The 26340-nt window shown below is 36.8% G+C and overlaps 1 protein-coding gene across 1 annotated transcript; it reads left to right on the top strand.

The window, feature by feature from the left end:
* The first annotated feature begins 693 nt into the window (after positions 1-693).
* LOC140153546 (probable RNA-binding protein EIF1AD) lies at positions 694-6634 on the top strand. The gene is made up of 4 exons (XM_072176325.1): positions 694-1342; positions 3369-3477; positions 3744-3852; positions 4804-6634. Exons 1-4 carry the CDS (start codon positions 1256-1258, stop codon positions 5084-5086), a joined length of 588 nt encoding a protein of 195 aa, XP_072032426.1. The 5' UTR covers positions 694-1255; the 3' UTR covers positions 5087-6634.
* The last annotated feature ends 19706 nt before the right edge of the window (positions 6635-26340 follow it).

Here is a 26340-nt window from a genome sequence, read left to right on the forward strand (position 1 = left end):
TTATATTTACCTGCGTCATAAGATGTTTTCTGAACCGGACTTAATTTCTGATATAAATATAAGGCAAAACATATAAACTTTCTTGCAACTTTCTTTTCATTTAAGAAGGATCTCAAACTATACAGAAATTTTAACGTAATTGTGTCTGCAAACATTTCCCTGCATAAGGGCATATCAGATAACTCGACCTACAGACAACTTAACCTACAGAAAACGGAAAACTATGTATTTCCTTTTTTCATAATTCAAAATCAGAAGTCTAAATGGTATATTTTTATTTTTTCTCTCACATTTGAAGAAAATAAAAACAGTAAACAACCGTTTACCGTTTTTTGACGCAAAGATATGCAAAAAGGAAAAAGAAAACAAACTGTAATTTAATCAGAAACAAATCGACTTGTTACATGTGTACTTCTTTTGACATGTTTGATTTGCAGTTTAGACACTAATAAAATGGTTATTAAAATGTTTAAGTTAACATTCTAATTGTATCATAAAAGAATAAAATTAAAACAAATTGTGCGTTTTTAGTTAAAAGAGATAGGAAAACGAACGAACGGTTAGTACCTTGATTAAAAAAAGTCTAAAGCCCATTTAATCATGATAAACTTGTCTATTCTTTTTGGGTGGGATGGTGACGACGGTCGTCGGACTGGAGCCGCAGAATGAGGGCGTCGTAATTGTCTTCCCATCATGCCACACCGCTCCTTTCCGCAATGGCGATCATCATGTTGACTTCACGTTATCAAAGGTGTCTGTGTTTTGCCTCATGTTTCTACGCTTTGTCTACATCAGCAAGATATTTTAACAACTAAAACTGAGTTCTTTAACCATTATGGCTTATTAAAGCCGTCGAGGTTCAGTGTCAGCCCGCTTATGGGCTGAGAAATACGCAAGTTTTGACTAACAATTTTAAGCTTACTCGCAACACTGAATGCTCGACTGACTATTGTTGTGCAATACCAAAGCAATATTATTTTTGTATACCTCATAACCTAAAACACGGACTAAACTGGTGCTTCAATATTATTCCAAGATAATTACGAGCGAATTTATCATAGAAAAATATCAACAGATCCAACAACCTGGCTAGTATGTAAAAAATTCATTGTATGATTCATGCCCGGGCCGGGATTCATGACAGTATTTCCAATTTTCATAATACAACATTACGATTTACAACTGAAGTCTGTACATACATAATAAGTGCAAGCAAACAAGGCTAGTCACCAGCTGTCAAGATCTGAACAACAAGATGTCAAAGGCAACGAAGCGTAAACATGTGACAAGAGAAGTGCTTGATGAGTTTGTACTCCCAGAGGAGCATCAGCAAATTGTGCAGGTAGGTTCAATGTTTTGTAGAGTACAAGTATACATACTGTATTCTAGACTGCGGAACTCAGTCTTCAATGATAGTCAGTAATTTATCTTTTGGTCGTTACATGACTATCATTTGAAGACGTGAGTTGTTATGATACATTTTCCGAGGAGCAGTTTCAGACAATAGCTCGGGATTATGAGGCAGAGGTTATATTTTGAATTCTTTCATGACCACTGAAGCATAGTCACGCCTGTCAAGGACACTCGGCGTGAATTGAAAGACCATGTCACTCGCCACAAAAGAATGTCAAAGGTCATATGACACCAATTTGGTGTCTTTCAGCACCTCGAAATATAATGCTTTAACTGTATTCTTGCGCTAAAAAGCTTCCCGCACTAATAGCTCGTTCTCAGTCACACATGTGACTAAAAATGCCTTTTCTTTTCAGGTCGTGCATTACTTGAGAACTCTAGCTTCGAATTAATTTGCACACGATAGTTACGCATTCGATGCTAGAGTACTTTACTATGGTTTTTCGGTCGGACTGCGGTGCAATTTTTTACACCGGAGGTTATTTATTCTGTTGAAATTTGGATGAAAGTTATTTCGATGAGTCAACTGTATCTTTTGAGCAAAATTTGCGTATTTGGACAGTCTAAAATTTTGCTGAAGTGTAATTTTAGCAATATTGTTGATGCAATCGCCTGTCGTGATCGGCTGTGTTTACTTCTGAACTTCCATTGCTTTACACGGTGTCATGCTTCAGCATATGCAGCTAGATTTTGAATGCAACAGTCTCTAGCCTAGAATGTGAAGCTATCGGTGAGCAAATTCTTGGCTAGAGTTCTCGAACAAATCGTGCAGTGTACATGTCTATATTTTTTCAATGCAGATCACACTTTCTGTACATGAAGGTTAAGTTTGCTAAATTTATTTTGATGACTTATTTGTAGGGCTGTTGTCGAGTAGATTTTGCACTGTCGACAATTGCCAAATCTAATAAGATCCGATGTTGACAAGTTGTTGACAAAGCAATACATCAATAAAGTCAAAATATTAAGTTCAGCCAGAGACGACATTGTATTTTTCCTTTCCTTTGCGTTTGGCTTCAGAGGACGCGTTGCGAAGTATTTCGTCAAAGTATGTCATAACACCAAATTATTGCTATACCACATAGTATATGCATCATCAGAATATTTGGATTGTAATGTAAAAATAACCTGCACCACTTACGAATGAAATCAAAGACTGATGTAGATTTTTTGGTAAATAATGGTGATGATAAGCATATTCAGCTTATCTCTAATATTTTTAGTGACTAGATTTTGTTGACAATTGTTATATGCTTGTCATTATGTCAAAATATCGGGAACTTGACAGCAGCCTTGTCGACAACAGCCCTACTTATCTGTGCAAAGTTTGCTCATTTTAAAGAGACTATTAAAGTATGATTTGCTGACATTTTATTTGAGCAACATTCTTGGTGCCATACCCATCGTGATTGGTATTGTTTACTTCTGAATTTCTATTCCTTTACATGGTGTCATGTATGGTGGGGAAAAAAAGAAAATTCAGGAAGCTCCTTCGCGGGAAATTGGGCAAACTTGCAGGATATTGTCAGTCCTGGTAACAATAATGAATTAAAGTAAAATGTTTTTTTTTTTTTTACATCCCCTCCCCGGATTTGGAGAGCCTCACTCACAGAGACAAATACGAGCGATCCAATAAGGTCTAAACATTGTAGTTTGTGTTCATTTAATTTTCTGTCTTAAAGATTTACAATGTTAGTCCGAGACAGAATTAAAAAGACTAGTTTGCATTTAACGTCGCTGTCAATCAAACTCCCCACGAGGCCATGACCTTTGATCAGTTTAAAAGGAATCGCAGAAAATAGCAAACAATTTTGGTACCGGTACTTTACAATTTTTTATGGCTTTAAGCCGGTGCTTCAATTTGCTTCATACACATACATACGTAGTACGTACACATGCCCAGAATCTATGCAATTAACTGACTCATCAAGATTTGTTTATGTTTTATTGCACAGGTTGTAGCTCCAAGAGGAAACAATCTTCATGAAGTGAAAATGCCATCTGGTGACAAGTTTCTTGCAAGTATGCCAACCAAGTTTCGCAAGAATGTCTGGATCAAACGAGGTCAGTAGTTAGATTTACCATTACCATTTTCTCCTCGCTGGCAGGTCGGTTGGGATTTTTTTTCTTGAGGCAACATGACCCAAAAAAAATCTGGAAAAAATGTGTAAAATTTTCTGATTTTTTAAAATCAAAATTAATCCACTTTGGCCAAAAAATTGGCTGTTTTTAACTTTGTACAGCTACAAAAAATAAAATCTGTGACGTTTTGGGCCTGTAAAACCTGGGCTTTTTTTACTCATTATTATTTTTTGTTGTTAATTATACAGGAGATTTTGTCATTGTGGACCCAATAGAAGAAGGTGACAAGGTGAAGGGAGAAATAATTGTGATTCTCTTCCCAAAGCAAATCAAGTTTATTCAAAAGGAAGGATTTTGGTAAGTTTGCTGCAATATGTGTGTAATTTATACACATGCAGCGCAAAAGCTAAACCCGATTCCATGAAAGACGGACCACAAGCAACTCTGTGTCAAATGCACCTTTTGGAGTTCTCTACCAACTGTTGATTTGTACTTAAAATCTTTCCCACAAGGTAATAGGGATATTGCATTACAGTAGATACAGTTGTCTAGCTGTTATCTTTGTGTACCAACTGTACATGTCATTGTGTTGTGCTTGTTAGTGATGACAACTGAAAAACAAAGCATTAAAAAAGTGCTGGATATGAGAAAAACATATGCACAACTTTTGTGTTAAGCTGTAGTGCAACTCCTGATGAGCCTCTATTTCACATCAGTTGGCAGCCTATGATAATGGCACACAGTTTATATATATATATCTTAACATCTCCCCATTTTATGTATGAGGGGAGTAAGCAACATAAAGTGTCTTGTCTTGCCAAAAGGCACATGTTGAACAGCCCTGATGGGTTTGGACCAGCATGAGCCCATGTACACGAATTGAACCCTCTAAACATTTATAAGTTGAAATCAGTATTTCATCAGCGAGCAAAGACATGGCCCGGAACAAATCTAAAGCACTTAGATATTTGTTCTGAAGGCAGTTATATGTGCAAATATTTATATTTTTTATTCAACCTAACAAATACCTCAAGTGACGGAATAAATGTTCCTAAGGAGTCGCTACAAACTAACTTCATTGTACATATAATGAAAGTCAAACTTGACATTTTTACAAGCAACTTAGCAAGCAAGTGTTTCTGTTCAGGATTTAACAGAGTTGTATGTTGTATTTCAAAGGCACGTCAGCAATTTAAGGCACTTTAAAATATTAAACATTTCTATGGCGCAAATTGCATACGGTAATTTATTCGGTAGGGTCACAAAAAGATTTTCATAACAATCTCTTTTACCCACTTTGTTTGATAGGCCAGAAGAATTTCTGAAGGGTGACAAAGAAAGCGAAGACAGCAATATCATCCAAATAGCAGACAAACTTGAGAAAGCAACTCTGAAGCAGAAAGGTAACAACGAATACAGCGACAGTGATAGCGAGGAGGATGACAATGATGACGACCTGTTTATCAACACAAACAGACCCCCGGTGATATATTATTCTTCAGAGGAGAGCTCATCGGAAGAGGAGGAGGAGAACGAAGAAGCATCATCACCAAGAACTGATGAGGATGATGAAAGCTCTGTAGATCATTAGCTATTTGAATGACTCTAGAGATACCGTAAAGATTCTAATGGCGCACATGGGTCCTTTGTCTTGGGGGTAAATTTCATGGGCAAATAGAGCGCTCCCTCCTCTGAAATCCCAACAAGAATTAAGGTTGCGTGCCCTTATTTGATGGTAGCCATTTTACTGAAGGGTACTTTAGGTTGTGCGTAAAATTCCACTTATGTCAAGTGACAAGTGAGCCCAAAGTGTCATTATGAGAATGTTTACGGTAGTTGCATAAGATGATAGGATAATATTGCAAATGCTTGTGTGGATAATGTCATAATTGTAAAGGTGTCATGCAGACCGGCTATCAACGTTGGCCATAGCTGGTATCACAGAGCAAAATGCTACTCAATTTTGATCGCTTCGCTACACAATTTTGTAAATGTGTAGCAATTTTATGCTATAGACTTATAGAGTGAAGTGTGCAAATATAAAACAAGTAGTGCAAGCTGATAATGCTACGCATGAAACATGTCTTGCATCCAACACTGCTGAGGCTATAATATTAATAATAAGCTCTAGACATTGGATTGCCAAGAGTAGGCTGTGTTCTAGCACTTAGTTATGATGGTATTCATACAAGCATTAATTTATGATCCAACACTCAATCTTGTATCAAAATATGTATTCATGGTAGTCATCGATTGTCACAATATTGTTCTAAAGAGTGATTATCACACATTTGCTTTTGTGTACCACTGTAACAAGGTGATATTGATTGCAGTAAGGTGATGTTGATATGTGGCTTCTCAAAAAGTAACATGGTTGAAAAATTATTGTAACAAATTTCATATGCCCCTACCATGATAACTGATCAGATGGAATTGTAAGCTTTTCAACTGATTCTATTGTCAATAACCCATCATTAAAGTTAATTCCTACGTATTGTAACTTAATGATGGGTTCTGTTATATATCCTTATTACATGTACGTACGACGCCTATTGATCATGAACTCTCTTTGTAAAATTTACTCTAAAGTGCATGTAATTTAACAATGGATTTTGAATTGATACAAAGCATCATACTCTGAGGTGATCTGCTTCACTAAAGGCAACATTTGTGAAAAACATTTAAGGATTACAAAAGATCACCATATCAGGAATGTGCAAATTCAAAAGTTGCAGATTGCTTCATAGGGCACCATATTGATTTGCACACAAAGTGTTCATGAACAAGAGAACTAGGCTGTGCTTTCCATCAAGTAGAACATATGCAACTTTTGATTTTGTTCCTTCCTTGGATTTTTGATCACCGTTTCTTTAATTCACAACCAATTTCATCAAATGAGGTCTTAAATGTGAGCTATAAGATGCATCTAATGGTTGCTGGTTTTAATTATTATTGACAATATTAGGATTTGCAAGCATCGTATTGGTAGAACTGCTGGGTATTTTCCATGTAAAAATCACATTCAACAAGGAATATAAAGAGAAAAGTGAACAATATTAACCATTTCTAGAGAATGTTAATTTTTTTACAGGTGCTTACAGGTGCATTTCAATGTTGAAATAAATCATGATAACAACTATATTGTCTAGTATACAAGCTTGTTTTTATTCAAAAGATTGTTAAGATGCAACTATGTTTTCATAAGATTTTCAAATGGGGCACACAAGTTGCCAGAAAACTTTTATATGTTGGGTTATTTTCTACTTTATGAAGGCAACTAGCTAAGAACATGCAAATAGCAACAAATACCCAAGTGTCATATGTGATGCGATCAAGCAAAATCAGTCGGAACTCTGAAATATTGATTTTGAGATATAGCCAAACAGCAAAAATATGACAACAGCCAATGGGGATTAAAAATGAACAAGTAAATACACAAATTTAAAAGAATAACGTAGTGACGTAGTTAGTCGGAATAATACCATAGCAATAGATGAATACAATTTTGAATAGATCGCCCTGCACTACATCGTTCATGCGGTACCTATGCATTGAACCATAGATGTCAAAGAAAGGCTGATTACTCACACCTGAAAGATTAGTATCTTGTAAAAAGCGGTATTGTATCGCTCATTCTACAAAATCCGGTGCCAATCCACTAAAAAAATAGAAAAAATAAAAGTTGTTCAAAAAGACCTGCTTTTTGTGTTTTTTAAAAGTAAATATATCACTACTTTCAGATGTAAAAAATTGCCAACACCACTTGCATATTTTTCTTTCAGGAAGTCATGATGTTTTTTAACACTAAAACTCAATGTAATGTGAGCTACGTTACCGACTATAAAATGGACTGTTTTTACTCAATCCAAGGTCATAAAAAGCAAATTAAAGATCACTTGAGTGAAATGTAAAACCGATTTCACCATTTCATAGAAGTTTTGAAGATGCATAAATGAGTGTGTAACGTAGCTCACAGTAACGTAGTTCACTGGTTTTTAATGTGATTTGCGAACGTTAGAACGTTATGTCGGTTAATTCTAATATAAATGGGGTTCGACCACTGGTAGCTTTCACATATTATTAGGAAGTACATGTAATACAAGTGCATACTATAGAATCATGGTAACGTAGCTCACCAATCTTAACATGGTCGGTCGAAATTTCAATGTTTACAACATTTCTATGCCAAAAATGCTACAGCATCACGATTTTTACTGTGATTTTTAAAAACCTATGAGTGTTTCCTTTCAAAAACCACAAATTACATTGATACCTGTTTTACTTCTTTCCAATAACGTGTGTTAAAAAGGGGTAACGTAGCTCACAGCGTTTTGGTGGAAAGTGCAATTTATTTTAGAATTACACAAAGACATTTTAATCACTAAAAAATAATGTTGATAAACAATATGATGGTGCGTTATCTAATTAAAAAACAACAAATATGTAAAAAATCGCATTTATTAAAAGAAAATATTTAGGGTTAGATGTGACACTTGAGCTGTGGAAACGTATTTTTAGCGATTTTTGAGCCTTTGCAAGGGTTAATCAGGCTGAAGAAAGCATTTAAAGTATGGAAAACTATATATGTCCGTGTAGATCTCGTTGAGTTCTACCAGAAAAACAACATATTTGATGCCCTAAATGCTCGACAAAGTTTTTGTGGACCAAAGAATGGAAAAAAGGCTATTGGCACCGGATTTTGTAGAATGAGCGGTATTCAGTTGTTAATTTTTTTAACGTGCTGGTCACAGCTACTGTGTGACTAACAACGTTCAGTTTTGCTTTTATGGTTTTAATATGAAAAGCTGAAGTATCTGTCAGTATCGGTTTTCAAGACCAATTTAGTTGATTACAAGTGCTGATATTGGTATTGATTAAGTAGTTTTTATTTGATGAATCAGTTGATATGATATCGGTGATCAAGATTATAGAAGCTGATATCAGTTTTTGATGAAATAGGTTTCATTTAATAAATCATCTAAGCTGATATCGGTGTTAAAGAACTATTTGATTGAATATAAAGTAAGATATCTATTGCATGATATGCCCTAAACTAGAGTACATGTGGTTACCACTTCTTACCACGGTTTCTTTTCTTCACCCCATTTAAATGAAGTATATCTCGGGCGTTAAATGTTACTGGGATAATTAAAGCGAAAAATAATTGCGAGGTATTCCAAAATCTTAGTTTTAAGAGGAAAAATATGGGATGCAATTGTTGATCTAGTTGCACACTTTAATGGACATGCTCTGTTGATGTTATTTTTATGTTGCATCTAATGCACAAGATACGTCCGCTGATCTTCAACGGAACACAGCCACGAAACAGCAGAAATGAGAGGAAAGTTTTCTCATGCAGCTTGTTTGCGACTGGACCCTCTCATGTCAACCCTAATTGTTTGATGACGACTTCGGACACCAAACCAGTGTTCATGATTGCAATGTTTGTAAGTATTTTCTCCGCCGCACATTCTCATGTCAGACACCAGCACTCGAACCTTCTCATCCCCTATGCAACGCTAAAGAGCAGAATTTGCGTAAAGATGGATTGGGCTGTACTGGGCGAACAAGAGCAGCAGCTAAGACGTCTAAATATGGCAAGAGTAGTATTGTTAATGTTCACGTGTGGTGAAATAAGTGCATCAAGCATGTCGGGTCAGAGGGGACTATGATCTATAGTGGTGTTTTTACTCAAATATTTAAATAAAGCTGACACACAAGAGGAATGATGAATGATATGGGTTTATAAAGCAGACCCATGATAATAAGTGGTGTCATTTCTGCCATGTGCATGAATTTTCTGGGGAGGTGAAAAACGCCCAAACATTGGCCCGCAAGACCTAGTAAAATCTTGAGATGAAAATTTGTCTCGGGTAAAATATAAATGCAATTATTGACTATTTCTTGTAACTTATAAGATCAATGTTTTAATATTAAGAAATACAATGGCTGGAAAACAAAAGAATGGCACTTGCCATCCAACTCGCCTTATGCTATTTTCGATTATCAATCAAATTAGCAGAATGCCTATAGACAACATCTGAGACAATGTTCTTCACAACAAAATCTGACGAGCTAATTAATCTAACGTATGACTATAAACACAGCCAAATTAAAAAGTTGCCACTAGTTCCATCCCCATTTAATCAGAGTCTGATGAGTTTATGGCAAAATAATTTATATAATAATTTTCTATACACTTTCCTTCGAAGGTTGATACCAAATTTGATATCAAAAGTTTAATCATCGTGAGCAAAGGAAACCTACCTCATCAAGGCCGATATCAGCAGTTGATAGCTTACTTTTAATAAAATAGTTCTTTAACACAAATACCAGCTCAAAACTGATTTATCAAAGGAAACCTACTTCATCAAGGCCGATATCAGCAGTTGATAGCTTACTTTTAATAAAATAGTTCTTTAACACAAATACCAGCTCAAAACTGATTTATCAAAGGAAACCTACTTCATCAAGGCCGATATCAGCAGTTGATAGCTTACTTTTAATAAAATACTTCTTTAACACAAATACCAGCTCAAAACTGATTTATCAAAGGAAACCTACTTCATCAAGGCCGATATCAGCAGTTGATAGCTTACTTTTAATAAAATAGTTCTTTAACACAAATACCAGCTCAAAACTGATTTATCAAAGGAACCTACTTCATCAAGGCCGATATCAGCAGTTGATAGCTTACTTTTAATAAAATAGTTCTTTAACACAAATACCAGCTCAAAACTGATTTATCAAAGGAAACCTACTTCATCAAGGCCGATATCAGCAGTTGATAGCTTACTTTTAATAAAATAGTTCTTTAACACAAATACCAGCTCAAAACTGATTTATCAAAGGAAACCTACTTCATCAAGGCCGATATCAGCAGTTGATAGCTTACTTTTAATAAAATAGTTCTTTAACACAAATACCAGCTCAAAACTGATTTATCAAAGGAAACCTACTTCATCAAGGCCGATATCAGCAGTTGATAGCTTACTTTTAATAAAATAGTTCTTTAACACAAATACCAGCTCAAAACTGATTTATCAAAGGAAACCTACTTCATCAAGGCCGATATCAGCAGTTGATAGCTTACTTTTAATAAAATACTTCTTTAACACAAATACCAGCTCAAAACTGATTTATCAAAGGAAACCTATTTTAATCAAGGCCGATATCAGCAGTTGATAGCTTACTTTTAATAAAATAGTTCTTTAACACAAATATCAGCTTAAATAAATTATCAAGGGAACTTTTTTTATTATGTTTTTATTAGAGAAAGCAAAATAATAATAATAATAATAATAATAATCATCACAGAGAATCGCAACAATAGCTCGAAATATATAAAAGGAAACCTACATCATCATCAAGGCTGATATCAGCAGTAGATAGCTTACACATATAATAAAATGTTTTTTTAACACCAATATCAGCTTAACTAATTTGTCAAAGGAAACCTACTTCATCAAGGCCGATATCAGCAGTAGATAGCTTACTTATAATCAAATAGTTCTTTCACAATATTCTACTGCAACAACAGTTATTGATGTTGAAGATTTTATTCTTATGAACATGGACGAGGGAAAGGTAACTGGTGCCATATTTCTTGACCTTAAGAAAGCCTTTGACACTGTCAATCACAGTCTTCTTCTTAATAAGCTCAAGAAGTTTGGCATCAGGGACAATGAACTCAACTGGTTCAAATCGTATCTCATAAGTAGAATGCAGTCAGTAAAAGTAGGCAGTTCTTTATCAGATTTAAAACCAATTAACATTGGAATTCCACAAGGGTCTATATTAGGTCCTTTATTATTTTTTATTTTTGTACATGATCTGCCTGATTGTGTTATATGTAAAACAGTAATGTATGCTGATGATACTTCATTGCTTGTTAGCTCATCAGATCCTTTATGTCTTCAAAACAGTCTAAATTTTAACATGTGTAAAATTGCCAGCTGGTTTAAAAAGAACCACCTCACTTTGAATATCAGCAAAACTAAATTGATGCTTTTGGTACCCCTCAAAATCTTAGTAAGTACCAAAATATTTCTTTAATTTATGAGGGTGTGACTATTGAGAGAGTTGACAACTTCAAATATCTTGGAATTATTTTTGATAGTCACATGACTTGGTCACATCATATAGATTTAATTGCTTCCAACGTCTCTAAACGTTGTGGTGTTATTCGTCGCGTGAAATATTATCTTCCAAATTATATTCTCAAAAAACTTGCTGATTCTCTTGTCATGCCACATTTTGATTATTGCAGTCATGTTTGGTCCAACTGTTCACTTACTCTGTCAAGTAAGTTACAAATTCTCTTGAACAACCTTGCTAGAATTATTCTTTCTGCTGATATCAGAACTAATATTGATTCAATGATGTCTTCTCTCAAGTGGCTTAAACTAGATAAAAGGTGGAATAATCATATTCTTATTATGTTATTTAAATGCCTTACTGGCAGAGCTCCTGATTATCTTTGTTCCAAATTTTCATTTACCAAATCCACTCATGATCATGTCACAAGAGGTACTTCCTCCAATTCACTTGTTGTTCCTCAATTTAACAATAACTCTGGTAAGAGATTGTTTCAGGCGAGAGCAGCAAATCTGTGGAATAGTTCTGTTGATGTTGACACTCGCACTAATTATATTTCCTTGAGCTTAAGTGAATTTAAATCAAGAGCTCTCACAATCCACACTGTTCATTGATTTTCATATTTTTCATGATTCTTGTAATTTTTTATAATATGGTATTGCATATTTTTCTTGTAATACTTGTGTAATAAATGTATTTAAGTGAATTACACCTGTACATGTATGTCACAGGGCCTCCAAGAATAGCAGTGCTTTTACACTGAAGGAGCTACCCTGTATAAAGAAAGTTGAAATAAATAAATAAAACACAAATATCAGCTCAAAACTGATTTATCAAAGGAAACCTACTTCATCAAGGCCGATATCAGCAGTTGATAGCTTACTTTTAATAAAATAGGACTTTAACACAAATATCAGTTTAACTGATTCATCAGAGGAAACCTACTTCATCAAGGCCGATGTCAGCAGTAGATAGCTTACTTATAATCAAATAGTTCTTTAACATAAATATCAGCTTAACTAAATTAACAAAAGAAACCTACTTCATCAAGGCCGATATCAGCAGTAGATAGCTTACTTATAATAAAATAGTTCTTTAACACAAATATCAGCTTAATTAATTTATCAAAGGGAACCTACTTCATCAAGGCCGATATCAGCAGTAGATAGCTTAAAATAGTTCTTTAACATAAATATCAGCTTAACTAAATTAACAAAGGAAACCTACTTCATCAAGGCTGATATCAGCAGTAGATAGCTTACACATATAATAAAATGTTTTTTTAACACCAATATCAGCTTAACTAATTTGTCAAAGGAAACCTACTTCATCAAGGCCGATATCAGCAGTAGATAGCTTACTTATAATAAAACAGTTCTTTAACACAAATATCAACGTAACCAAATTATCAAATTAAACCTACTTCATCAAGGCCAATATCAGCAGTAGATAGCTTACTTATTAATAAAATAGTTAACACAAATATCAGCTTAACTAAAATATCTAAGGAACCTACTTCATCAAGGCCGATATCAGCAGTTGATAGCTTACTTTTAATAAAATAGTTCTTTAACACAAATATCAGCTTAAATAAACTATCAAGAGAAAGCAAAATAATAATAATAATAATCACAGAGAATCACAACAATAGCTGCAAAAATATATAAAAGGAAACCTACATCATCAAGGCCGATATCAGCAGTAGATAGCTTACACATATAATAAAATGGTTTTTGTCTCGCCTGAACTTTGTTCAGGATGGGACTTAGTAATCACTATTTCTGTCTGTCCGTGCGTGTGGGGGTGTGTGTGTGCGTTTGTAAATGCCTCCAACTGTGTGTGTGGGTATGGGGGTGTGGATGTATGTGTGTCCGTCCGGAGCTGTATCTGGGGAACCGTAAGACTTACGGCGACGCTACTTGGTGGGAGGAAGGGTATCCAAGTTTGCTCCGTAACCGTATGTTTTCGGTGAAAAATATGCAAATTAACATAGCTAATTTGCAGTGTTGGAGGACTCGGGACTCGGACTCGAGTCCGGACTCGAGTCCTTTTTTCAAGGACTCGGACTCGGACTTGGACTCGGTAGCTAAGGACTTGGACGGACTCGGACTCGGACCCCAAGGACTCGGGGACTCGGCTCCGAGTCCTCCTCGAGTCCGGCAAAATAGGGTCTTTTAGGTCTTTTATTTTTTGTTCATTGTAAACTTCCACTTGATCAATGATCACATCACATGATTAATTTAAGTAATTTTGCATGCAAATAAATTCAGTTTGTAAATAAATGTACAACCAAAAAGCAAGATTGCTTTCAGTTATAGGCCTATCTTTAATCAAATGGATTTTAATCATGATCTTTTGTTTTAACATGACTGCTTTGTTAGATGCAAATCTAGAATGTACATGAATAATAAGGCACTCAAGTTAAATTTTGGTACGGGTGTCCGGCCCCAAACTTTGGGAACTAAGAACTGATTTGGGGGCAAAATAGGGGCTTGATGAACTGACATTTCAACATGTTTGTGGAGGTCTGTGAACTAAAATTGGGCGAAATTATATGGAGCTAACAAATTAAAAATGTTTCCAAATTTGAGCTGAAGATCTACAATTTTCAGAGTGTTAGGCGTAATGAACTGGAGCATGATGCAAATGTGGATCTTAAGGAACTGCAGGAGAGTCTGGAAAAGGGACTCTTGACCGCCGCACATACCCGTACCACCTTTACACGGGGGATGGGTCCCCCTGATCGATGGCAAAATTTAAAAAAGTAGTAAAAATGGCTTGTGCCCCCCCCATCAGACCTGGTCCCCCCATATGATGACCCACGCTACACCACTGCCTTTACCTGTTAGTGATCCCCCATCCCCGAAATAATACTGCATAGGCATACAGCCAGATCCAACACCCCTTCGTTTGGCACCTGAAGTTTGGCAGTGACGTCATATTGCATCTTTTGCCTCTTTAAAACACAAGCCAAAAAGTTAACTGCGAGTCTGTGATACTCTGTTTCCAAGGTATGGTATGCTACCAAAGGGGCTGAGCAAAAATTATGAGCATGGGGGGAAGGTAAAATTGGGGGTAAGAATTTTTCTGGCCTATCGAAAGGGAGGGTGGAACCAATTTTTGGCAAACCGAGAGGTGGAACAAACAATTTTTGGCACATATGGGGCACCTTTAAAAGAAAACGCTCTAAAACGCTTATAGAAAACAGTACGTTTACATATGCAAATTTTCCTGCTCACTGCGCTCGCATTATATATCTAAACCATTTAAGATTTGTAAATTGGGATCCCAAAAAATGGCATGGGCAAAGGGGGGTGCAAAGATTTATGGCAGGCTGGGGGAGCAATTTTTGGCAGGCCGTGAGGGGATAAGCATTTTTTTTTGCAATTTCACCACCTCCCCAGGCTCCGCATAATTATTGCACAGCCCCAAAACAATTCTAGGCATGCTAGGTGGGACAAGCAAAATATGTATTTACAAGAAAATAATATAGAACTAAAACTCTGGTTAAGTATAAGCCTACGTTGATAAAGTATTGGTGAAAACCTCGTGGCTTGAATTTGATACATAAGGACTCGGACTCGGACTCGAACATTGAGGACTCGGACTCGGACATCAGAAATTGGCAGGGACTCGGACTCGGACTTGGACTCGGATGACGAGGACTCGACTACAACACTGCTAATTTGCATAATTTATGCGCAAATCAGCGCAAATTGACAGCGGAGTTTGTGGACAGACTATCTCAAGATCCGTCGTAACGAAACCTGGTGGCAGCTATGATACACATCTGCTGATCACCTGATTAGTTTTTCGGCGAAAAGTATGCGCATTTAGTTGTTAATTTGCATAATTTATGCGGAACGATTCTACAAATATGGTTGGAAATCTGAAGAAATCCGTCTTGTGGAGCTGTATCTGGGGGATTCGTAAGATCCCTAACTAAGCCCTATGATGATGAAACGTGGTAGGGGGTAGTATGACCAGAGGATCTCAACCCGATTCGATTTTCAGCGCAAAACATGGTAATTAAGTACCTAATTTGCATAATTTATGCATAAAATGCAAAAACCTATTTTCTCGGAGACTATGGGTCGCACGTTCTTCAAACTTGGTGGGTGGGTGCATCTTCACCCCAGACAGAACAAGTTTGTATTGGTTAGTGCGTCAAGGTCACCCAAGGTCATCCAGGGGTCATCTGAGGTCAAATGACTAAAAACTGTCGTATGGGCACGAAACTTGGTGGGTACGGTCAACATAATGTGGTAGGGGTAGTATGACCAGAGGATGCACACTAGTACCCCCCCCCCATGTGGCCCCTCCCACACACTCAAAGTTGAGGGGGGGTCAAAATTTAATGAAATATTGTTTTTATATTGCGCATTACATATATCAATTTCGGTCATGTAGGCCAAGTCATTAGGCCAAAAAAAGACTTTGAAGAATGTCTCTCATGTACAAAAGTATAGGAAACTGAACATTTAAAACCACCTTTTTAGGGTGAAGGAAGCATTTTTTCAAAAAAATGTCTAAAACATGTTTTTATGTCAAAAATAGTCTATCATACAATGTAGTCTTCATGCACACTAGCCCCCCCCCGCCATGTGGCCCCTCCCACACACTCGAAGTTGGGGGGGGGGGGGCAAAAATTTAATGAAATATTTTTTTTATATTGCGCATTATATATATCAATTTCGGTCATGTAGGCCAAGTTATTAGGCCAAAAAAATACTTTGAAGAATGTCTCTCATGTACAAAAGGATAGGAAACTGAACATTTAAAACCACCTTTTTAGGGTGAAGGAAGCATTTTTCAAAAAATTTCTAAAACGGGTTTTTATGTCAAAAATGTCTCTGTTGGGGTGCTACATCGAGTGAAATGTTCGGAAAATTATTTCGGGGTCATCTGAGGTCACCCAGGGGTCATCTGAGGTCAAATTACTCAAAACTGTCGTATGGGCATGAAACTTGGTGGGTACAATCAACATTTAGAGTCAAATGTTCGGAAGATTATTTCGGGGTCATCCGAGGTCACCCAAGGGTCATCTAAGGTCAAATTACTAAAACTGTCGTATGGGCATGAAACTTGGTGGGTACAGTCAACATTTAGAGTAAAATGTTCGGAAGATTATTTCAGGGTCATCCGAGGTCACCCAGGGGTCATCTGAGGTCAAATTACTAAAACTGTCGTATGGGCATGAAACTTGGTGGGTACAGTCAACATTTAGAGTCAAATGTTCGGAAGATTATTTCAGGGTCATCCGAGGTCACCCAGGGGTCATCTAAGGTCAAATTACTAAAAACTGTCGTATGGGCATGAAACTTGGTGGGTACAGTCAACATTTAGAGTAAAATGTTCGGAAGATTATTTCGGGGTCATCCGAGGTCACCCAGGGGTCAAATTACTAAAAACTGTCGTACGGGCATGAAACTTGGTGGGTACAGTCAACATTTAGAGTCAAATGTTCGGAAGATTATTTCGGGGTCATCCGAGGTCACCCAGGGGTCATCTGAGGTCAAATTACTAAAAACCGTCGTATGGGCATGATACTTGGTGGGTACAGTCAACATTTGGAGTAAAATTTTCGGAAGGTTATTTCAGGTTCATCCGAGGTCACCCAAGGGTCATCTGAGGTCAAATTACTAAAACTGTCATATGGGCATGAAACTTGGTGGGTACAGTCAACATTTAGAGTCAAAGTTTCGGAAGGTAATTTCAGGGTCATCCAAGGTCACACAGGGGTCATCTGAGGTCACATTACTAAAAACTGTCATATGGGCATGAAACTTGGTGGGTACAGTCAACATTTAGAGTCAAAGTTTCGGAAGGTAATTTAGGGGTCATCCAAGGTCACCCAGGGGTCATCTGAGGTCAAATTACTAAAAACCCGTATGGGCATGACACTTAGTGGTTACAGTCAACATTAAGAGTCAAATTTTGGAAGGGCACTTCAGGGGTCACCCAGGGGTCATCTGAGGTCAAATTACTAAAACTGTCGTATGGGCATGAAACTTGGTGGGTACAGTCAACATTTAGAGCCAAATTTTTGGAAGGTCATTTTGGGTCATCCAAGGTCACCCAGGGGTCATCTGAGGTCAAATTACTAAAACTGTCATATGGGCATGAAACTTGGTGGGTACAGTCAACATTTAGAGCCAAATTTTTGCAAAGTCATTTCAGGGTCATCCAAGGTCACACAGGGGTCATCTGAGGTCACATTACTAAAAACTGTCATATGGGCATGAAACTTGGTGGGTACAGTCAACATTTAGAGTCAAAGTTTCGGAAGGTAATTTAGGGGTCATCCAAGGTCACCCAGGGGTCATCTGAGGTCAAATTACTAAAAACTGTCGTATGGGCATGACACTTAGTGGTTACAGTCAACATTAAGAGTCAAATTTTGGAAGGGCACTTCAGGGTCACCCAGGGTCATCTGAGGTCAAATTACTAAAAACTGTCGTATGGGCATGAAACTTGGTGGGTACAGTCAACATTTAGAGCCAAATTTTTGGAAGGTCATTTTTGGGTCATCCAAGGTCACCCAGGGGTCATCTGAGGTCAAATTACTTGAAACTGTTATATGGGCATGAAACTTGGTGGGTACAGTCAACATTTAGAGTCATGTTTTTTGGAAAGTCATTTCGGGGTCATCCAAGGTCATCCATGGGCATGACACCTGGTGGTTACAGTCAACATTTGGAGTAAAATTTTCGGAAGGTTATTTCGGGTTCATCCGAGGTCACCCAAAAGGGTCATCTGAGGTCAAATTACTAAAACTGTCATATGGGCATGAAACTTGGTGGGTACAGTCAACATTTAGAGTCAAAGTTTCGGAAGGTAATTTCAGGGTCATCCAAGGTCACACAGGGTCATCTGAGGTCACATTACTAAAACTGTCATATGGGCATGAAACTTGGTGGGTACAGTCAACATTTAGAGTCAAAGTTTCGGAAGGTAATTTAGGGGTCATCCAAGGTCACCCAGGGGTCATCTGAGGTCAAATTACTAAAAACGGTCGTATGGGCATGACACTTAGTGGTTACAGTCAACATTAAGAGTCAAATTTTGGAAGGGCACTTCAGGGGTCACCCAGGGGTCATCTGAGGTCAAATTACTAAAACTGTCGTATGGGCATGAAACTTGGTGGGTACAGTCAACATTTAGAGCCAAATTTTTGGAAGGTCATTTTTGGGTCATCCAAGGTCACCCAGGGGTCATCTGAGGTCAAATTACTTGAAACTGTTATATGGGCATGAAACTTGGTGGGTACAGTCAACATTTAGAGTCATGTTTTTTGGAAAGTCATTTCAGGGTCATCCAAGGTCATCCATGGGCATAACACCTGGTGGTTACAGTCAACATTTAAAGTCAAATTTTTGGAAGGTCATTTCAGGGACATCTGAGGTCACCCATGGGTCATCTGTGGTCAAATATCTAAAAACTGTCACAGGGGCATGAACATGGGTACAGTCATCATTTAGAGCCAAATTTTTGGACAGTCATTGCAAGGTCATCTGAGGTCACTCAGAGGTCATCTGAAGTCAAATGACTAAAAACTGTTGTATGGGCATGACATTCCAATATCTGTGATGACATGTACAGTCAACATTTAGAGCCCAATTTTTGGAAGGTCATTTTGGGGTCAGTAGGGGTCATCTGAGGTCAAATTAGTAAACATTGTCGGATGGGCATGAGACTTGGTGGGTACAGTCACCATCAGCCAGGTAATTGTGCCCAGCCGAGACCCACCAAAATTTAGGGATCAAAGGTCAAATTCCAATATTGGTCCAATCAAGCTCAAATTGAACAGGCAATCGACATGGGTTGTTGCAGGTTCATTTACTTCTACCAAAAGTAATTGTAAAAGCAGGCGATCGCGAAAGCAGGCGAGACTCGTGGTTCGAGAACCGCCTTGTTAACATAAATATCAGCTTAACTAATTTGTCAAAGGAAACCTACTTCATCAAGGTCGATATCAGCAGTAGATAGCTTACTTTTAAGAGAATAGTTCTTTAACACAAATGTCAGCTTAACTAAATTATCAAAGGAAACCTACTTCATTCAGGCCGATGTCAGCAGTAGATAGCTTACTTATTAATAAAATAGTTAACACAAATATCAGCTTAATAATTTATCAAAGGGAACCTACTTCATCAAGGCCGATGTCAGCAGTAGATAGCTTACTTATTATAAAATAGTTCTTTAACACAAATATCAGCTTAATTAATTTATCAAAGGGAACCCACTTCATCAAGGCCGATATCAGCAGTAGATAGCTTATAATAAAATAGTTCTTTAACATAAATATCAGCTTAACTAAATTAACAAAGGAAACCTACTTCATCAAGGCCGATATCAGCAGTAGATAGCTTACTTATAATCAAATAGTTCTTTAACACAAATATCAGCTCAAAACTTATTTATTAAAGGAAACCTACTTCATCAAGGCCGATATCAGCAGTTGATAGCTTACTTTTAATAAAATAGTTCTTTAACACAAATATCAGTTTAACTGATTCATCAAAGGAAACCTACTTCATCAAGGCCGATGTCAGCAGTAGATAGCTTACTTATAATCAAATAGTTCTTTAACATAAATATCAGCTTAACTAAATTAACAAAAGAAACCTACTTCATCAAGGCCGATATCAGCAGTAGATAGCTTACTTATAATAAAATAGTTCTTTAACACAAATATCAGCTTAATTAATTTATCAAAGGGAACCTACTTCATCAAGGCCGATATCAGCAGTAGATAGCTTAAAATAGTTCTTTAATATAAATATCAGCTTAACTAAATTAACAAAGGAAACCTACTTCATCAAGGCCGATATCAGCAGTAGATAGCTTACTTATAAACAAATAGTTCTTTAACACAAATATCAGCTCAAAACTGATTTATCAAAGGAAACCTACTTCATCAAGGCCGATATCAGCAGTTGATAGCTTACTTTTAATAAAATAGTTCTTTAACACAAATATCAGTTCAACTGATTCATCAGAGGAAACCTACTTCATCAAGGCCGATGTCAGCAGTAGATAGCTTACTTATAATCAAATAGTTCTTTAACATAAATATCAGCTTAACTAAATTAACAAAAGACACCTACTTCATCAAGGCCGATATCAGCAGTAGATAGCTTACTTATAATAAAATAGTTCTTTAACACAAATATCAGCTTAATCAATTTATCAAAGGGAACCTACAGACTTGACATTTAATATGGAATACTTTTTCGCCAAATTCCAAGACTGGTCTGGTAGAGGTCTGCATAAGCGGCACGGGCTAAATATTAATTGGGGTGTGTCGGAAGATGGTGTTAAATAATTGTTTGACAGAAAATGTGCTTTCCATTGGTTGACATTATGGCGCTCATAATGTAGAGAATTAGCCTAAAATGGCGGATATAAGGAGACTGAATTTTATCTTTGTTGGGGTAAAATTTCGGAATTTGAGCAACATTATTCTGATATTATCAAATTTATTGAGGTTTGAGGCGATTTTACTGAACCTAAATACCAATAAGTGTTCGTCAGAACTGAAATGCACCTGTCATTTACCAGTTTTGAACGTGGGAGGAGCCTTACAAAATATGGCTCTTAAAAGTGGTACGCACTCACAAAGTTTGAATGGTCCCCTGGGGCCAGATGTTATAAACGTACTGTACACAAAGAAACAGTGTGAGTTCATTGGACAACCCGGAATCCGCACAGTTGTTTTTTACCGTAAATTTATAACATTTGACCCCAGGGGACCATTTAAACTTTCTGAGTACGTACAGCTTTTAAGAGCCCTATTTTTAAGCTCCTCCCTGTTCAAAAACTTGGTACGCTGTAAGTGTATTTCAGTTGTGTTGAAAGCCAGTTGCTGACAAAGTTTAAGAAAATATCACCTCAAACTCCTATAAATTTGATAATAACAGAACCATGTTACATAAAGTCCGAAATTGTGTCCCCCACAAAGCTAAAATTCAGACTCCCTAAATCCGCCATTTTAGGCAAATTCGCTAAATTATGAGCACCGTAATGTTAACATATGGAAAGCACACTTTCTATCAAACAATTATTTTACACCATCTCCCGACACACCCCAATTAATATTTAGCCCGTGCGGTCTATGCAGACTCCGTCCAGACCAGTCTTGGAATTTTGCGAAAAAATATTCCATATTAAATGTCAAGTCTGTACTTCCATCAAGGCCGATGTCAGCAGTAGATAGCTTACTTATAATCAAATAGTTCTTTAACACAAATATCAGTTTAACTGATTCATCAGAGGAAACCTACTTCATCAAGCCCGATATCAGCAGTAGATAGCCTAGTTATAATAAAATAGTTCTTTAACACAGATATCAGCTTAATTAATTTATCAAAGGGAACCTACTTCATCAAGGCCGATATCAGCAGTAGATATAGCTTACTTATAATCAAATAGTTCTTTAACACAAATATCAGCTCAAAACTGATTTATCAAAGGAAACCTACTTCATCAAGGCCGATATCAGCAGTTGATAGCTTCGCCCTTTTCGCTTCTGCTTTAGACACCGGCAGTTCCGACCATGGTTCCGACACTTACTGTTTAAAGCAACAAGTTATACAATAACAGTGAACACGAATGGCTTCAATCGGGCCTTAATTTCACAATTTTTGGCTTGTGACTTTTTCTAACCTAAATTTTACATGTACCCCAGGCCAACACAATAGTGCCAATATGGTCCACCAAATGCGCCGTGTTACTATTCATGAGCTTTATGCGTTACATTTGAATGTTTTTACTGGTTAGGCCTATATATGAGTTTCTTATACCTAAATCCAGTTTATGCCAGTTTAAACCAGGCAAAACAAGTTAAGGCCTTTACCAGTTTTTGCCACTTTGCCAGCAAAAATCAAAATCCTGGGGACACAGTGGAGGATTTAAAAGAGTCAGAATGTGAAATGGCTGCGAAGCTGCTCCTGTGTGCGCGACGCAGGGGGTGTCTGAGAGGTGATGTGCTCCCTGGGAAGTGAGAAACCTTTCCAAAATTAAAGTAGGCCTACAGTTGAATGTTATTAATGAATGATTCAACACATTTTATGTCTCAATCAAGTCCTTAAAATGAAAATGTTTTGAATTTGATGATACATTTTAGTTAAATGCACCTTTGAGCAAAAACCCATGCCTTTAATTTCAAAATTTATGTTATAATTACAAAATAATTACACTCAGGAAATTAATTTTGTTACTTTGTTTTGAGATGAAAAAAGTGAATCAAGTAGGCCTATCACTTTTTTCAGTTTTTGTGGTAAAAACTGTTTTTGCTAAGTGGAAAAAACCGCAGTTAGAACCATGATTTTTCACGTTGGGCAAACCCTGGTGTCCCCCACACTTTTTGAATGCATAAACTATTGACACCCCCTACTGTAGTAGACCATTTTAATTTATCATCCCTCTCACCATGGAAAATCAACCAATGACCTGTTCTGATCCAACATCTAGGCCTAGCTATCCTTTTTTCTCTGGGCAGGGCAGTCACTGGGGATGTGTTGTGTTTTATGCATGGAATGGTATGAATTGTTTTATCAAAAAGGGAATGCAGAGCAGTCTACCAGCCGACGTTTCTGTTAAATAGGCCTATATTCCCCATCTAGCACGAGTTGCTTGCTGCTGTATTTTAGCGGTCTTTGACCAAGGGGGTTTTACTGGCCCCCTTTTTTTTATCATTGCAGTGGGGTATTTTTAAAATTGAACATTTTGAGATTGTTGAGTCTAATTCTTACCTCTGGGAGGAAATACCCAGGGCCTAATGTAAATTTGAATCAAATTAGGCCTAGGCTTACTTTTTGTTTGTTTTTTAATCAGCAAAGATCATTAGAATGCAAAAACAAATGATAGAGAAAGAAAAATTATTACAAAGCATATCAATAGGCCTATGACAAATGAAATCCAGCCACAAAGACAGTGCCGAGATAACCCATTAGGCTAAAGTCTGCAGAAAAGGCAAGCTTATTTCCGATGGGGTCCCAAGAAAAGATGAAACAAAGAACAAAAGAGAAACAAAAAAAAAAGCCTAAGTAAAATATCGCCCAGTTTACGTGACGAGTTTACGCAAGTCACGTATAGGCATAGAAATGCAAACCAAACGTATGCATTTCACCAAAGCGTGTACATGCCCTCGGTTTCTTGTGTAGGTATGGCCTATGGGCGTATAAAACCTCGAAAAAAATTTAGAGGATAAATATCAAACGAGTAACACTTACGTTTCGTACTGCCAATCTTCTACATTGTCCAGTCTATGAATCCCCTTAATCAAAATGTTCTTGATAGAGCAACGTTCAACATAATTTCAGACCAGAAGATGCTAAAACACGAAGCACTTTTTACAAAGCAGCCGGTTTGTGAATTGCAAAGTTTGTGAAATTGTTTCGACCGCATCACTTCGTACCGTCTGCACGAAATGTTAACCTGCACAGGAATACTTTTCAAGAAACCAACAAAAATGTAAGTAAAAGATCTTTTTCAATTTGTTGCAACAGTTATAGAATGGGTAAGAATAACTTTTAATTCAGCCCTAACAATTTTATTTATTTTAAGGTTTAGTCGATGCACTTTTTTTTTTTTTTTCAATAACACGAATATAAAGTTTCACTTTGGTGCGCCGGTAGATAATGATATGCAGCATAGCGCAGGTGCATTATGCACCTGTACCTGCCAATCAGCTGATCAATGTTTGCATACCGGGTGTAGGGTTACGTTTTGGATTAAAGTTAAAGATTTGGCCGGCGATTTGGTTTAGAATTTCGGGTGAATTATGATGAATTTATGCAGGAGCTATTTTGCCAATCACATGATTAACGGCTAGGCCTATAGGCCTACTTGTAATAAATAGTTGGAGGCCTATTCACTTGGAATTTCTTAAATTCACTAATTTTATGAAGTTGCTGAAAAACAAAACAAAACAAAAACAAAAAAATCAATGTCACAATTAAATATGTTAGAATAAATCTGTTGAACAAAAATTAGAGGAATAAAACGAGTCAGAACTACCGTAGTTGAAGTTGATAAATTGGCCTAAGTAGGCTTAGGTTATAAATAAACGAACGAATGAAAAAAAGAATGAACAGGCAAATCAATCAATCGATCAATCGATCGATCAATCGATCGATCAATCAATCGATCGATCAATCAATCGATCAATCAATCGATCAATCGATTATATATAAAAGACAATAGTTCAGGTCACCAGCTGATGTAGAGTCCCTGCAAAGCATTAAACAAGAAGTTAAATAAATCTGCTTTGGAAAGAGTTCAACGCCAGGCTGCGAGATTCTGCAAGAGGGATTACACCAGAGAACCTGGGTCTATGACCAAGATTTTGCAAGAACTCAACTGGAATACATTGGAAGAAAGAAGAACAGGGAAACGGCTTTTTCAAGATAGTCAACATTACAAGCTCATCAATGTTCAGATGGATGATACCAAGATATGGAATAGTTTGCCCGCATCCATCTGTTGTCAATTCAGCAAGTTTAGGGATATTCAAGAATAATGTTATGGAGCATAAATCACAAGAAATAGGAGTCAAAATTAATTTGCGTCCTCCAATGCGAGTGAAAGGTTGGTTTAGATGTAGCAGCTCACCGTTACCGACGAAACCACATTGAGATTGCGACTTGATTAATTCATCTGTGAGGTCAAATTTGGTCCAAAATGCTCATTTTGGCTCAAAATCCCTCCAAACGGGTTTTTGGCCCACTTCTTTTTCATTTAGCGTAACAAAAACATTATTGGGCCAAGTTTTTTTTTTTTTATTATTATTTTTTTTAAACAAGATAAAAATATATAGGAACAGTATTTTTAATTTTTTTGAATCTTGACCAACTTCTACCAAAAATGGTCAAAATATGCTCAATTTAAAAAGAAGCCTGACTTTCGCCCAAAATTTCAAAAATTTTTGATGAAGTTGGTCAAAATTCAAAAATAAAAAAAAAACAGTTCCTAGATATTTTTATCTACTTTTTAAAAATTAATTTTTAAAAAATGGCCCAATAATTTTTTTGTTACGTTGAACGAAAAAGAAGTGGCCAAAAATCGTTTTTTGAAGATTTTGGGCCAAAATGAGGAAAGTGGAATAAATGCACACAGAGCACGCAAAAATTGGATTTTTAAACGTTAAAATGGACAAATATGAGGTTAAAAACCCACATACAGGCACCAACATGGGGAGGGGGATGATTGTATGGACCATCTACCCTAGCAACTTGTGCGGGAGGGGGATTTACCCCCCCAATCTATGGGGATGCTAGGTATGTCATGGCGGGATATCATCTCTTTGTTGTTTTTGCAATTTTCAATGATGGAGACCACAATGGTGGCATAGCCAGGACTTTTTCAGAGTGGGGGCAAGGCTAATTTCCAGGGGAAAAACTGACGAAAATGGTCAAAAATGGGATAAAAATTACAAAGATGGCCTCCCACAGGGGGGGGTAAGACTTCTTACAGGGGGCATCTATGCCACTGGACCACAATGCAATTGATGTGTACCGATGTATTAGCTTACTAATTGTGCCAAGTATCACATTTACGCTGAAAATGTTCTCGTTTTTTTACATGGCTGAATAAAGGGACAATATTTGTATGATACATTGCACGCAAGTTTGAAGAAATCTGTACCCTAAACCAATAGGGTTACTCCTCCCCCTTTAAAAATCCTTTTCTTTAAATACTTTTGTACTTTGATAAGTATCACAATAACAAAAAACACAAAAATTA

This window comes from Amphiura filiformis, chromosome 5 (genome assembly GCF_039555335.1).
Source record: "Amphiura filiformis chromosome 5, Afil_fr2py, whole genome shotgun sequence".
In the NCBI taxonomy this organism is placed as follows: domain Eukaryota; kingdom Metazoa; phylum Echinodermata; class Ophiuroidea; order Amphilepidida; family Amphiuridae; genus Amphiura; species Amphiura filiformis.